The 15222-nt window shown below is 43.1% G+C and overlaps 2 protein-coding genes across 4 annotated transcripts; one reads left to right on the top strand and one right to left on the bottom strand.

Annotated features, from left to right (window-relative positions):
* The first annotated feature begins 2 nt into the window (after nt 1-2).
* atp6v1d (ATPase H+ transporting V1 subunit D) lies at nt 3-3035 on the top strand. Of its 2 annotated transcripts, XM_058046196.2 has the most exons (10): nt 3-87; nt 162-228; nt 970-1087; nt 1179-1258; nt 1325-1392; nt 1476-1520; nt 1698-1801; nt 2263-2329; nt 2401-2479; nt 2559-3035. In XM_058046196.2, exons 2-10 carry the CDS (start codon nt 188-190, stop codon nt 2701-2703), a joined length of 747 nt encoding a protein of 248 aa, XP_057902179.1. In that variant the 5' UTR covers nt 3-87; nt 162-187; the 3' UTR covers nt 2704-3035. The 2 variants fall into 2 exon arrangements, with proteins under 2 accessions (XP_057902179.1, XP_078650666.1); XM_078794540.1 differs by having other exon boundaries at nt 8-228; nt 2559-3034.
* Nucleotides 3036-3371: 336 nt separating this feature from the next.
* Nucleotides 3372-14405, bottom strand: pals1b (protein associated with LIN7 1, MAGUK p55 family member b). Of its 2 annotated transcripts, none has more exons than XM_058046193.2 (14): nt 14080-14405; nt 12200-12680; nt 11441-11649; nt 9217-9294; nt 8759-8878; nt 8526-8687; nt 8256-8333; nt 7987-8170; nt 7250-7318; nt 7085-7156; nt 5380-5541; nt 5100-5302; nt 4092-4202; nt 3372-3997 (listed from the first exon to the last, which is right to left on the bottom strand). In XM_058046193.2, the coding sequence occupies exons 2-14, from the start codon at nt 12525-12527 to the stop codon at nt 3821-3823; spliced, it is 1953 nt and encodes a 650-aa protein (XP_057902176.2). In that variant the 5' UTR covers nt 12528-12680; nt 14080-14405; the 3' UTR covers nt 3372-3820. The 2 variants fall into 2 exon arrangements, with proteins under 2 accessions (XP_057902176.2, XP_057902175.2); XM_058046192.2 differs by having other exon boundaries at nt 14168-14405.
* Between the last annotated feature and the right edge of the window lie 817 nt (nt 14406-15222).

The raw sequence follows: 15222 nt of genomic DNA, 5'->3' as shown, positions 1-15222 counted from the left end.
GCGCATGCGCTGTTTGGGTCACGTGACGAGAGGTCAGCTGATTCCACACGACCGGAGAGTCTGACAAGATCATCTCAACCTGTTCTCGTAATCCCTTACAAAACAACATTTTATGTCAACATTTACAACACCGATTTCAAAGTGAACATAATTCGTGTCAGGAAATCATCACCGGAACGCCGACAAGATGTCTGGAAAAGACAGGATCGACATATTCCCCTCCAGAATGTAAGCTTGTAGCTTGTTTTTGCTAACATCGTTTTAGCATTTAACTACACTCATACTGACCTTATTATGTCTGCATATTTCTTTGTATTAATGTGATCACAATTAATATAATTACGTATTTAGTTTGTAAAAGCGGAAGAGTCGTTGTCATGTGACTTTTTAGGAAGCGCTTAGTATTTGCACAAAAATAAGAATTGGCTTACAATTGTTTAGATTCCGCTTTAGCTTTGCTAATTTTCCATAGACATATTCGATTACTTTGTAAAAATGACGAGAAAACAAGAGCATTCTAAGTAATAAATAATTCTAACTATATTTTCCGCTATAGCATATGGTGCAATGTACCTCTAATCATTCCTACATTATGCATGACTAACATCTAATACATGCACTATGCATATATTGCAGATCCACAATTCATATCCTGTTTATGAATTTGGTTTCATAAGGGCCCTGCCCGCAAAGCCATAGCAGCCCATAATAGTTCATTTATTATATCTTACTACTTTTGGTCACAGCTTGGAAATGGGTGTTTCCAACATTGGGATGTTCACGTAACCATGGTGACATAATTCCCAAGAAATGGACACACAATTCTGGCTTAAGTGTTTTTTGGTCAAATGTAATGCCACCGGAAGTGGGGCTCATGAGGTTAGAGTGGGAGACATTAGAAAGGTAATTCAATGGTCTTTTTCACACAAGCTTCATGTATTTTGATGAAAATGTCACCGTTCCTACCAGGGCTCAGACCATCATGAAGGCTCGTATGAAAGGAGCACAGACGGGCCGCAACCTGCTCAAGAAGAAGTCGGATGCCCTCTCCATGCGATTCCGTCAAATCCTCCGCAAGATTATTGAGGTCAGTTGCACTGTTATTCTTTTTTAATGGAAACCATATAGGAACATTATTTGTTGCCTATCAAACAAGCGTTTTTTTTTTTTTTCTTCAGACAAAGACCAAAATGGGAGAGGTGATGCGAGAGGCGGCCTTCTCTTTGGCCGAAGCCAAGTTTGCAGCTGGTGACTTCAGGTAATACAAATCAGGTTATAAGATGACTTCTAGTGTACGAAACCACATGTGTAATTGTATTTACAGCACAACTGTCATCCAGAATGTCAACAAAGCTCAGGTGAAGGTCCGAGCCAAAAAAGATAACGTGGCAGGTTGGTTAAAAATGTTTCTTACTTTTTATCCTCATTGCTGAGTGATGGGGAAAAAACAACGGTGGTTTTTTTTCCTTTCTCAGGTGTAACTCTTCCAGTTTTTGAGCACTACCAAGAAGGCGGGGACAGTGAGTGAAACTTTAGATTATTTTTATTTTATTTTATTATAAATATATAATAAATATATTATAATTTTTTTTATTTTTTATATTTTTTTCAATCAACAAAAGGTTTTATATTATTTTTTTCAATCAACAAAAGGTTTTTGCAGTGATTATTTTTAAGCCCTGTTTTGTGTTTGTCAGGCTATGAGCTGACTGGTCTGGCCAGAGGAGGAGAGCAGCTGTCCAGGTTGAAGAGGAACTATGCCAGAGCTGTGGAGCTGCTGGTGGAATTGGCCTCCCTACAGGTAGGGGGCGCTCATCCAAAGATACACAGTTTATTCAAGCAAACAGACAACTGATTTTGTTGTGCGCATTAAACATGCTGATATTATGGCTGTCAAAAATAGTACGATAACGGCAATAACACATTTTTAAAAATTATGTCAAAATTGTTACTGTAATTAAACTGTAAACTTCTGCCTATAGCCTAGTTCAGAAGAATTGCAGCCAATCGCAGGGCTCTTCTTTTTCAATCGTGATGGACTTTGATGAATGAACAAGAACTGCTGGTGAAGTTCACTTACCTACAGCGAGGGGGTGCTGTTTCACCGAAATGACTGCTAATCACATGCTATTGAAGTTACTGGAGCCAGCTTGGACACTGTAAAAAATGTTGAAATGTTTGAAATATTTTTTGTGCTTTATTTAGGATATGTTAGGATATTATTTATTCCTATTCTAAACTTGTACTCATGTTTATCCCCAGACATCTTTTGTGACTCTCGATGAGGCCATAAAGATCACCAACCGCCGTGTGAATGCGATCGAGCACGGTAGATTTGACACATTCTATCATACATTTTAGAGGCATGTTTAAAATTATGCTTCTTATCACAACTTTTAGTGATCATCCCCCGCATCGATCGCACCTTGACTTACATCATTACCGAGCTGGATGAGAGGGAACGAGAGGAGTTCTACAGGTGAGTCTAAAAAAGCCTTCGTTTGTCAAGTATGATCTTCTGAGCGTGGTGTGTGTGTGTGTGACGTCTCCTCCCTCAGGCTGAAGAAGATCCAAGAGAAGAAGAAGCAGCTGAGAGAAAAGACAGAAAAAGAAATTGCCGAACGCCTGGCCAAGCTGGGCCCCATCGCGGAGCCCGCCAACATGCTGACGGAGGAGACGGATGAAGACTTGCTCTTTGAGTGACCTTGTCGCCGAGGCAACCCTTAAACCTATTTATTCCGTGCCTCCCGGCCCGCGTCTAAGTCCTCTCATGAAAGTGTGATTTTGTGTCCATGTTTTCGTCTTTGTACAGAACTGAAGCGTTACTTGCAAGTAATATAAGGATACGTAAATATAATATGAAGTCAATTGTGATTATGATGGTGATTTGTGCTTCTCACACTGCATGCTGTAAAGCTTAAAACTATTGCGAGTGTGTGTGAGTCCCTTTGGGATTGTTGTTACCTCACTGACCAGATGTTGCTGTAAAACACTCATCAACCAATAAAAGATGTACTCACATTTCAAACGTTTGCTAAGTCAGCACATGAACAAGAACTGCTGGTGAAGTTCACTTACCTACAGCGAGGGGGTGCTGTTTCACCGAAATGACTGCTAATCACATGCTATTGAAGTTACTGGAGCCTGCTTGGACACTGTAAAATTTTTTTTTTGAAAGATATTTTTGTGCTTTATTTAGGATATGTTAATATTTTTATTCCTATGCTAAACTTGTAGTGTCCCCAGACATCTCTCGATGAGGCCATAAAGATCACCAACCTCAGAAAAGGCAGCTGGATGGATCCTGAGAGACACGTTGCAGCACACGGTCACGTTAGTTGGGATGAATGAAGGCGTGCTAGGCTAGCAGGAAGTTTGCAGCGTGATATACCGTTTAATGATAACGTAGACATGTTTTTTTGGAGGCCTGTCAACACAGCACGAATCAGACAACAAAAATAATACTGACCACGGTAAGAAGAACGAACTGCGGTATTCTCTAGTAATGACAGAGTGCCGTCACGTCATTTTGACATCGGATACGGAAAATTTAGGAGTAAAATATTGTATCTTTGTCTAAAAAAAAAAAAAATCTGTATTTACAATTATAAATATTAAGAATAATAGGATAGAAATAATTCTATTTGTCTCGTAAAATGACTCAACATGACAAAGCAGGAAAAAACAGACACAGACAAAAGACACACAGATAAGAAGAAAGGTAAGAAACCTGAGTCCATCTCTGCACAGCGTGCTATAGTTCACCTCCTCTACAAACGAGGAAAATGTGCAAATTTACCGCCGTCTGTCCTTTCTGGCTTTAGCACAGCCAGGAAGTGGGAACCCACTGAGGCTCAGTGTCCAGCTTCTCTATCAGCCTGCGCAGTTCCAGGAAAGCTTCGTTTGGCTCCGTGTTCACAATGGTGGCGTCAAAAAAGGGGCCAAAATCCTGCTCCATCTCCCGGGCTTTTTCGATGACCTCCTTTAGCTCCTCGGGCTGAATATGACAACATGAGATGGACATAAATGCAGCAACACCCGGCAACCAAATGGGACAGTGAACAGAAAATGGTTGAAGCCCTGTCTAGTACCTTGGGTGTCTTTCCTTCAGTGGCCAGCAGGGTGCGCAGTCGTTCCTGAGAAGGAGGAGCGATGAAGATGATGAAGGGCTTGAGGTTGGAGGACCTCAGCACTCTCAACGACTGTCAAAGAGGAAATAATGTTGACAAGACAAGTAACAGCCATTCAATTTATTCCGCTTATCCGGGTCAAGGTTGGGGGGGAGTCTCAGTTGGGAAGTCAAAGTTTCCCAGTCCGCGGCCACCTCTTCTAGTTCCACCGAGAGGACACCAAGTTGTTCCCGGGTCAGCTGCGAGACATAATCCCAGCAGCGTGCCCAGGGGCCTCCTGGCTGGGAATGCCCGGAACACTTCAAGGAGGTGTCCAGGAAGCACCTGGACTAGATGCCTGAACCACCTCAAGTGGCTCCTCTGAAAGTTCAGAAGCAGGGACTCTAACCTGAGCCCCTCCCCGATGACCAAACTCCCCACCCCATCTCTTCCTACGGAGGAAACTCATTTTCGCCGCTTGACCAAAAAAAACATGTAAACATTCATTTTCTACCGCTTATCCACACCAGGGTCGCGGGGGTGCTGGAGCCTATCCAAGCTGGTAAGCGGCGGGGTACACCCTGCACTGGTGGCCAGCCAATCACAGGGCACATATAGACAAACAACCATTCACACTCACATTCACACCTATGGACAATTTGGAGTCGCTAATTAACTTAGCATGTTTTTGGAATGGGGGAGGAAACCGGAGTACCTGGAGAAAACCGAGGTAGACAGAGATGGCCGAGGGTGGGATTGAACTCGGGTCTCCTAGCTGTGAGGTCTGCGCGCTAACCACTTGACCACCGTGCAGCCCACATGTAAAAATACATGTGTATTACATGTACATTTTACCTGTATTATCACATATTTATAAATTATTACCAGCTCATGGTGAACGATTTTTGAAAAATGTCCTACTTTTGGAGAAAAACTATAAAAATGGCGGCTGTCTGGGGTGTACAGCTCAGGAGTGACACGCCATCCTACCCTGGTGTGTAGGCAGAGCACACAGATGCGTCCCGAGTTGACCACATGTCGCACAGAGTCCGTGCTGGTTCCGTACAAGTTCTTCTCATACTCTCCGGACTCGATGAACTTCCCAACGGCTAAGTCCGATTCGAATCCGGGTCGGCTCACAAAGTGGTACTCGCGACCATTCCTCTCGTGAAGTCTGGGGTTCCTGGTTGTGTCTACGATAGAGAAAAAGAGTTTGACATTTACACGTCCTGGCGGCCTGTCGGAGTGGTTTTCCTCTAAATTAACTCACGTGGGACAGCGACAGCAAACTTGTCCGGCTCGATGGAGAGAAGCCTCCGACGCAGCTCGTCGTGGCCGCTGTTTGTAGGCCCGATGAGGGCGATGGGGCGTTTGCGGTTAGCAGGCTGGTGATAGAGAGACATCTCCTCATATGTCAGGAAGTCATCGCCGTCTGAGGAGACAGATGGGATGCTCGGGATTAAAAAAATACCACATCATAACTTTCACCAATATTTTTATACTATTAATTTAACTTTCAATCCCATTCAGGGTCACGGGTGAGCTGGAACCTATCAGAGCTGATTTTTGGTGAGAGGCAATCACAGGATACATACAGTATACGAGTAGCATTCACACCTTTGGACAAAATGGAGAAAATAATGTGTATAAATAGGATTTTTGCACAAAATTGTCCATGAATGAGACCCATTGTTGTTTTTTTTATGTGCAGATGGAGCAAAAATCTGCTTTGGGGCACAAAAACCAACCAAGTCCACTAAGCGGCTCGAGTCACATGTGTTTGTGTGTACAACAATGTGCACCATATGACAAAACAGGGCCCTTCAAGCCATTTAGGCACCTGCTGGGCACCTGTTGGTGCCTCCTCTGATCCCGTCTATGAAGACGGCGCTAATCCAAGCCAGGGAGAGGCGAGGTCATGTCAACTGCAGCAAGTAGTCGTTTGTGAAGCATCCAAACACACAATGCTTGCAGACTGACAGCACTTAACCCTTAGATGCATGAGTGACTGGACCCTACGCTCTTCCATAAGTGGGTCAAAAATGACCCATATTAGAATCAATGTGTTTTTAAGCCATTTTTGCCATTTTGGTTAATAATACCATAGCAGACTTGACTATGCCAATGCTATAGTATTCCAGATTGACAGTATCTCAGACAGGTGTAATACCCATACTACATATTATATTTTACAAAAACTGTGCTAATGTTAGCTGTTTATAAAGTATGCCCAACAATACATATAGTAATGTTAGCCAGCTAGTGTCAGCTAGGTTAATTAATTCAGTAGGTTAATTTGTTGATAATACTAACAGTCATGAAGGACACACACACACACAATATCATAAGAAGATAATACTTACATGTATTAGCACTTGATGTGTAAAATAATGGGGTGACACTTCTGATATAGTCTGTGTGATCTACAGTTAATTTATTCCTGACAGCCAAAGTTGATAAGAATCAATGGTTCCTATTGGATTCCATACAAAATGCATGCGGGTCATTTTTGACCCACTTATGGAAGGTTGGAGTAGTAACACACAAACTAAAATTTCTTATAATGTATAAAAGGTAAGTTAAAAATGTGATATGATAGCAAAAACATGTTTTTTGAGGAATACCTGGAATATGAAATGATGAAAAAATTTCATTACAAAGATATTTCAAGAAAACAACCTGACCGGGTCATTTTTGACCCACTTATGGAAGGGTGGGGTAGCAACACAAAAACAAAAGATTCTTAAAATATATAAAAGGTAAGTTAAAAATTTGAATGGCATGATATCAAAAACATGTTTTTTGAGGAATACCTGGAATATGAAATGATAACAATTTTTAATTACAAAGCTATTTCAAGAAAATAACCTGACCGGGTCATTTTTGACCCACTTATGCATCTAAGGGTTAAATGTGAGACTCGATGAAAAGGAAGGGAAGTTTAAGACAGCAAATGACTTTCTAAAGGTTCATACCATTGTTTTTGGTCAGAGTAGATGCATTTTTCTTCTTTTGTTTCTTGCCTTTTTTCACATACCAACGTTTTCCTGGAGGAAAAAAATGGTTGGGTTGAGCGTGGGTGGATGAGGTTATTGGTAAAATTTCATCGTGTCGATTGGTAACCCTCACAATCTTCTTACCTTGTTGCTCTTGGCTCTTGTCCGGTGTTGTTCTCTTCAAGGTTTCTCTCTGTTGCTGGAAGTTCTTGCCTGAGTGATACAAAGATTTGACTATTCTGTTCTAAGAGTCAATGTGATTTGAACATTTCTCTAGTTGATCTAAGCTCATTAATAAACATCTCCTTCCAGTATTACCCCTTTTCAGTACTACATAATAATTTCCCATTATGTCCCCCTCAGTCTGTCTTAGTTGGCCAACTTTCCATTTCCACTGATTAACCTCCTTTTCTAGCAAACCCCACAGGCTTGGGTTGAAGAGTAATCTTATTTCTCAGGTGTTTGTTTTAATCTACTAAATGTGCCATATGGGCGGGGCTTTTCCTGCTGGGACGGTTCGATCGAGCTCAGTTAGTAGCCTGCCGTTCAGCGTTCTCTCAATCACCGTTCATATACAGTGGATCCTGCAAATTTGGTAGTACTGTGATATATACACACGTGGCGATACAGCTAAAATGTACAGTATACATGTACTACTGTTAAAGGTTCTACGTTTTCTCGTCAAACACTGAGATTTCCTGTTCACAAAAAAAACGGTCACGTGAAAGAACAATGACACAAACGAAGTAAGACCTCTCGTCAGACATACAGTGACTTTATCAGCTAGGTAATATTAATTATCATCTTGCAATAATTCATTATGTAAAAACAAAATCTTATCATTTTAAGATATTCAAACAACAATGCAAATTGATGCGTACCTGGAATGAGTCCAGCTAGTAACTGGTTTTCCTCATCTCCGTCCCTGTAGGCCTGCCACCAGTTGGGGTCATCCTGGCTGATGACGTGGAGAATATCTCCTTTCTGGAAGGACAGGCCCAGCTCCCGACATGGCACGAAAGGGTCATCGGAGGGGTCGTAGTCAAAGTAAGCTCGTACGTGTATCTGCAGGGGGAGGTAATGGTCATAGATGCCGTGGCATGCGTGTGTGCGTGCAGACAGGCCACACATGTCCACCGTACAGACTTACCACAGTCTGTCTGTGCGGGGCAGGTTTAATCTGAGAGCTCGGGATGAGGAGGAAGGTCAAAGTGCCGTGCATCCGTTGCTGGTGGAAAAGATGAGAAAGGACGTCATGGTGTCTATGATATGCTGTGATGCATTCACGTGCATCATGGGATTGATGGCTTTTCTTTCATATTCATGCTTCAGTAAACGTATAGTGTGAAACGCTAAAGTACATGAAAGCAGCAGCTAATGTCAGTCTGTATTTGTTTTTGTAGTTGTAACATGTTCTCACCAGTAAATCGTGAACTTCGTTGACATGCTTCCCACGAACGGATATACCATTGATCTCCAGGATCTCGTCCCCCTCGTTGAGGAGGCCGCTCCTTTCTGCAGTCCCGCCTTTAACCACACGGCTCACCACCACACTGTCCGTGTCATTACGCACCGTGGCGCCCTGGTGGGAGATACACGTTGAATTAACTCTGCATCGTAAATGGACAAAAAAGTGTGGAAGTGGTGTCTCACCAACGGTGTGTCAGGGGTCTTCTGCAGCCGCACCATTTTAACCGTTTCTCCAAGATACTGAATCACATTGTCCTCTGCCATTTCCTGCACTGCTAAGCTGTCGTGGGCCTGCATCAGCGCCTGTGCACACACGGCAACCATTCAGAATCAATCAAATCCCGCACTAGAGACACTGTCAAACTCACACACCTGCATCTAGGTATTGGTTTTGTGTACTATAGTGAAGCCTCACATATTCGCTGCATTAAAGGAAAGTGGACTTCTGATATTACAGACACCCCCGCTGGTGAATCCCACTCCTGGAAAGGAAGCCTCATGCAACCTTGGCTTCATTTTAGCTTCATTACTTTGCCATGGTTGTCCACTTGCAAGTGGACTACCGCCGTGGTGCACAAATGATCAAGTCAAAGGAGACGCTCGTGCTTTGGGTTCAAAGAGGAAATGATAAGTCAGCTGACCTGGAGATGAGGATTGGTGAGCAGAGCTCTGAGCTCCAAGCCTTCCCTCTGTTGGCTGGATTTGAGGATCTTCTGGACCTGAATACACAAATGCGGCACGGTGAGGTCACATGATGAAGTTCCCCATCACGTCAGACAAATCGATATGCATTTAACCCCAAAAACTGTACACAACTGTGTACATTTTCCACATAGGGACTTTAATTTACCTTTGACCTGAACAACAATCTCAGTGAGTTTATCAGCCGTGTTTTGTGTTTACTTTCAACTGGAATGCTTTGAGGTCCCAGTAGCTCCCAGTTGTCTGGAATGCAGCATGATATCGCTCAGTCAAATTACTAACAGTGTACTGCGACACGGCTGCCCCAAGGCTTTGGATACTTCTTTAAATAAAAAACAACTACGTGTGTGTTTCCTATATGTTTATTTATTGTCCTGAGTATTAACATTCAGTGCTCTTTGTTCCTTAAAAAGGCAATTTTATATGATATACCTGCGCAACAAAACACACCTTAGTCACTCGTTCCAGTACATGATGTTTTCAGTCTACAGCAAATACTGTATAAAGCAGTTGGCCTCACCGTTTCATTACTTCTGGAGGGCACCATCTCTAGTACTTTTAATATCACATGTCTGAACACATGGTTCCCTTCAAGTTCAAGATTCTGTTTTTACAATGGTAGCTGACCTGAGATCAGGAAGACTTACATCATAAAGGGACACTATATTCATACAGTCATGCTGCAAGCTTATTTGGTTAATGAGCAAAGACATGTGGGATGGAGCACACTATTTCACACACACCCACTAAATCTTGACGCCATTTTTCACACGCCGTAGAAAAGAAAAAAAAAAAAAAAAAGAATGGTACTTCACTCTAAAACAAGGTTTTAAGTGTTCGCTGTCATGCATTCAGAACAATTCACCCTCACTGGTACAAGACTATCCATTTGAATCATTTAGTTGTGGTATGTCCCATGGGGGGGGGGGGCGCATTAAGTTAGCAGTCGTGCCTGTATTATTATTTAGGAATGTTACTGTGGACAAAGCCTTGGTCCCTTGTTAGGCGCCTGTTGTGTCCATTACACTAATCAAAGCTTTCACTAACAAGGTGACGCACTTCTCCCTCCCCCCCCTCCCTCGGTGATACAGCTTCTCAAACCACACTACAGTAAGCCGCTGGAGTTTCTTTTCCTGGCCTCCTTGGTGCAGTGGGCTGCATCGCAGGCTGCAGGGAGATTAGTTTAGCCGGGGCCCAATCGGAGCGTCACACACACACAGCCAGGCCACACGCCGCAGCTCAATCGATTAGGCGTCGATAAAGAGCTTCGGGAGCCGTGCCCGGTGGGTGAGAGCACACGCCAATTTACTGTCCACAGGAGGACGACGCGTTGCCATGTCTGAGAGCAAAATAGATCCGCTCAGCCTGGTCGTCTCATGGAAAAGACGGGAATAGCGTCGGAGCTGCTCGGTGCCCTTTAAGTGAACTTTACACGCCTCTGTAATTGAGTCGTACCACAATCAGGGCCACATCTGGACACATTATTGGGTTTTAGTCAGCTGACATTAACTCCAATGGTGGGCGTGTCGTTATCATGAATGAAATGTAGAAAAACTGTATCACAATGTATGTGGAAAAAATAAACACTGTCAATTTCACTTTCCGGCGGCACGGCGATCTAGTGGTTAGCGCGCAGACCTCACAGCTAGGAGACCGGGGTTCAATTCCACCCTCGGCCATCTCTGTGTGGAGTTTGCATGTTCTCCCCGTGCATGCGTGGGTTTTCTCCGGGTACTCCGGTTTCCTCCCACATTCCAAAAACATGCTAGGTTAATTGGTGACTCCAAATTGTCCATAGGTATGAATGCAAGTGTGAATGGTTGTTTGTCTATATGTGCCCTGTGATTGGCTGGCGACCAGTCCAGGGTGTACCCCGCCTCTCGCCCGAAGACAGCTGGGATAGGCTCCAGCACCCCCGCGACCCTCGTGAGGAAAAAGCGGTAGAAAATTAATGAATGAATGAATTTCACTTTCCATTTCAGTTAATATAAAAATGTATTTAATGTATTTATATTTTTTTTACTTTTAGATTGTATTATTTATTTAATGTAATTTCCTGTTTTTAGATAATAGGAGAGGTATTAACTCTGCATAATTTACTATTCCCAGTTGACTCCTACTGGCTGCGTTTCCAATTACTGCACACGGCTTGGCGATGCTTACCTCCGAGCAAAGGTCCTGTGCTTGCACTGTGAGGGGCGAGGTGGGGTTTACTCGGTTCATCTTCTGGGACACAACAGTGTAGATGTTGTAGGCGCACTTGAAGTCTTCCTTTGCCAGCAGCTGGAGTAGCAGCTCCGTATCCTGCTGACTCTGAGCATCGTTCAGGCATTGCTGCACCCACTTGACGGCCTGCAGCATCTCCTCCAGCTCTGTGATGGAGATGGCGATACAGGAACATTGAGAGGAGCAGTGCAAATGTTTGATTTTTATACAGTATGCCCGTATTCCCTAATATAAAGTTATGGTTGCTGTGTAGGTTAAATTAAATAAAACAGCATACTCCTGTTCTTCCAATATTACTTCTTCCCAAAGCGTAATAACTAGGTGTCCCAATACTTGTGTTCAATTATGTCCTCATAATATAACGTATCTTTCTACAAGCTAAGAGTAAAACACATACTTATTATTTCTATTATCATTATTGTTTAAAAGGTTATCTTTCTTTGCTGATAAGCTGGGAGAAATCACATGGTTCTACTACTTTGAGTAGGGTTCCAAATATGGTTCCTTGACCTCGACACATCACTCACTTCCAGTCCCGCCCGCTTTCCCACCCCCTTAAAGGACAATGTTTTGTCTCCTTTTGTTTGATCTCTCCCAATAGCTTCCTATTCTTCTCTGGTGGTCACCACTGCACCCCCCCCCCCCCTGCGTCCCACCAACAAAGAGCTTCAGATTGTCTATTCTTTTCAAACTCACCATCAACCGGAGCCTGGCGATGTACATCTTTGGCAGCGTTCTCCTTCCCTTCAAAGGTGGGATTGTCAACGCCCACTTTGGGGTTCTGCGACAGTTTCTTGAGTCTCAGCGAAGCGTTGGGGTCAATGTCGTGTCTCCCCCGGCCGTCCTCGTCCCTCCTCTTCCTCAGCTCCTCCTGGTACTGCTGAATCCTCTCCATGTGAGCGCTGCAGTGTGGAGGTTTGACGAGGCAAGTGTCGTCGCCGGGACAGTCCACGGCCCGCTCCCTGTGGTTGGCGGCCTGCACAGAGCCCTCCTGCACATAACCGTTCATATGGGTGGTGATCATGCCTGCCCCTCTAGCATACGGCTCAGACCACTTCAGTTCTGGCTGAGCTCCTTTGGGTGTTAAGAGGAAGCGATGCAGAGATTGCACTCATCAGGGGCCATTTCACAGCGACAATGGATGGGGTCCTTTGAGGTCCTGCTGCAAACATTCATCCTGAAATATGTGCAAAAATAAATGTCAGCATGTACAGTATCATACAGTATGTGTAAGAAAAGGTAAACTAAAACTAAAGCAAAGAAGTATACCATATAAGCTACTTGGTTGGATTTCATCTTGTGAATCCCGTCTAGGGAAAAACTGAGTCATTTTCATGCATTAAATTGTATATTTTATTAACATGTAGCCTTTCACTTGCTGCACAAGTAACCGAGCTGACGTTTCCTCTTACCTTGCTAATCTATACTCTCAGCATGGAAAGCTCTCTGGCCTCAGTCACCTAAAATCCCTCATCCAGTCTTGGACTTGTGTACACAGGTCCCTACACTGTCCCTTGATACGGCGACATCATGCACTGAGGGCTATTCTTGACACACAGTAATAAGACATGGTCTTCAACCATGCTGAAGATCTTTCATTGGGTATGTTTAACTAGAAACCATCCTATGCTCGTACAGACACCGAGGGCCCATCTTTAAAGCTCAGGTCAAACAGCCATTCATATCATGGCCACGGCAGCCCTCCCCCCCCTGTATTCCCGACTTCCCACAGCTAATCACAATTGGCAGGCATGGCCAGAACCCCCCCCCCATCAGCTCTTGCTCCAAGCCTTGGAAGCATTTATCTGTGTTTAGACTGGCGGCTGACACAACAGCGGAGACTTCAAGATGGCCATCTGTCGCCACAGCCTTAGTTAATCCTTGGATATCTCAAGCAGCAGAGGTACCTGAACAGGAGGGTGATGTATGAACACATGATAGATGGTGAAAGAATGATTCCTAATTGATATGCCTTCAAATACAAAAGTTTGCAATGAGCCAATAAAAAAAAACACCACAGCAGTCTGCTGAACATTTTGCATATTTCAAATAACTAATTTACACTGAAGTTGAATAATTTCAAGTGTACATATCTAATAAATACCCTACTACACACAAACAATAATGTTTGTGCCTTACGTTGATTAAAATATAGTTAATTTGCATTAATTCCACTGTGCTATAATGTATGTACATAATAACCCAATCACTTTGTTAGCACTGTACATTTAAAATAATGACGAAAAGTGCACGAGACTAGCTAAAGTATTAGCATAACACAACAGATTGACACTTATTAGCCAGATTGAGCTAAAGCCACATACTAATATTACATATGTTTTATCATGAAGTCATATGTCGACGTTCAATCAAAAGGTTAAAATAGTCTTACATATATTAGTTACAGAAGAGAGATTAGTCTAAATAGCCTTCACATAGAACTACAGTATTTAACTACCAGAACGTAAATGTCCATTTTGGTGCTCCTACACACAACAAACTGCTTAAATATACTAACTCACGCTAAAAAGAGAAGTTTAATTGTATGAAAAGACCTCATTTGTTGAAATAAATACCTTAAAGTTGAATTAGCTCAGTAGCCCGGCGCCGCTAACTCCCAAGTTAACTACGTAGCTGCCCCGTTAACAGACGGCGACGACTCACCGCTTCAGTGTCCGTGAATACGGCTTAAGCAAAGCCTGCTCCCTGTTTAAATCCACCGCGGCTTCTTGGACAAAAACTCGTTTTCTCCACAGTAAAACGTAACAACCAAAGCAGATTTGTTTCGTCTTGGCGTCCTCGAGTTGTCCGCGTCCAGCGTCTTGCAGTGAGAGTTGCATTCAGGCACCGCTGGGACACTTGAGACCATTGAAGAAGTGCAGGAGGTGTTTTATGTGGTCTCCCTGGCAACAGGAAGGCACCACAGCGACACCCCTTGGCCAGACGTGGATCTACATTATCTCTAAGGCGGTTTGGTCAAAAGTATTGGGACAAATACAGGAAATAATGACCATACTTAGCTTTGGGTGACTTTATACAATAATCTGGATGGAATTATACTGAGAGATGGTTTTCTTATAATAAATTATGGGGAAAAAATACAACTGTTTAGAAAACAACTGAATTTGGTGAATTTATCAGTCAAATGTTAATTATCAAAAATATAAATTGTGCAGTCTTCAAATCTTTCACTACACCCCTTCCCCCCCAAGTAGTCCTTGATAAATGTGCAGTAACTTCAGTAACATCAGTGCATATAGAACGTACCAAATTTCCTGTCTGGGGCAGTAATGGCATCGTAATATTTGAAATCGTCAAACCCTTCTATATCTTTGCTGGCCGTTGTGTCCCCCACCCAATAAATAAATGACGACTTAATGCACTTGAGCATATGAAAACATCCGTGTTAAATTATAGCATCATCTCCAACGCTAATCCCCTTAGACTCAACACACTACACACATGGATGAATAGGAAGCAAGTTCATGTCACAGTGCTATTAATCATCAGCAGTTAATCAGCAGTTAATGGGATCTTGTGTCATTTCACCTTGCAGACTTTTCTACGAGGGTAATCCTTGCTTTCACGTCTCTTTTTTACACTCATTCACGCCAGCTCCTTCTTGACTGTGCAGCTTTCCTGAAAAAAAACTAAGGTACCTTATATTGCATTTTTTCATGTGCAGGGATAAAACATCCTATGGTTGCAGGACTCTATTG

The sequence above is a fragment of the Doryrhamphus excisus genome, linkage group LG11 (genome assembly GCF_037039965.1).
Source record: "Doryrhamphus excisus strain RoL-2023G ecotype Guam linkage group LG11, RoL_Dexc_Guam_v1.1, whole genome shotgun sequence".
Taxonomy (NCBI): domain Eukaryota; kingdom Metazoa; phylum Chordata; class Actinopteri; order Syngnathiformes; family Syngnathidae; genus Doryrhamphus; species Doryrhamphus excisus.
This window is presented reverse-complemented; position numbering and strand designations above follow the sequence as displayed.

What these genes read in the sequence shown, in the direction of transcription:
- atp6v1d (XM_058046196.2), top strand. Translation starts at nt 188, where the DNA reads ATGTCTGGAAAAGACAGGATCGACATATTCCCCTCCAGAAT. An exon ending in GACATATTCCCCTCCAGAAT is followed by an intron (nt 229 to 969) that starts GTAAGCTTGTAG and finishes CGTTCCTACCAG; the next exon opens with GGCTCAGACCATCATGAAGG. An exon ending in TGGAATTGGCCTCCCTACAG is followed by an intron (nt 1,802 to 2,262) that starts GTAGGGGGCGCT and finishes GTTTATCCCCAG; the next exon opens with ACATCTTTTGTGACTCTCGA.
- pals1b (XM_058046193.2), bottom strand. Translation starts at nt 12,527, where the DNA reads ATGATCACCACCCATATGAACGGTTATGTGCAGGAGGGCTCTGTGCAG. An exon ending in TCGCCAGGCTCCGGTTGATG is followed by an intron (nt 11,650 to 12,199) that starts GTGAGTTTGAAA and finishes TCTCCATCACAG; the next exon opens with AGCTGGAGGAGATGCTGCAG. An exon ending in TCACCAATCCTCATCTCCAG is followed by an intron (nt 8,879 to 9,216) that starts GTCAGCTGACTT and finishes GTGTGTGCACAG; the next exon opens with GCGCTGATGCAGGCCCACGA.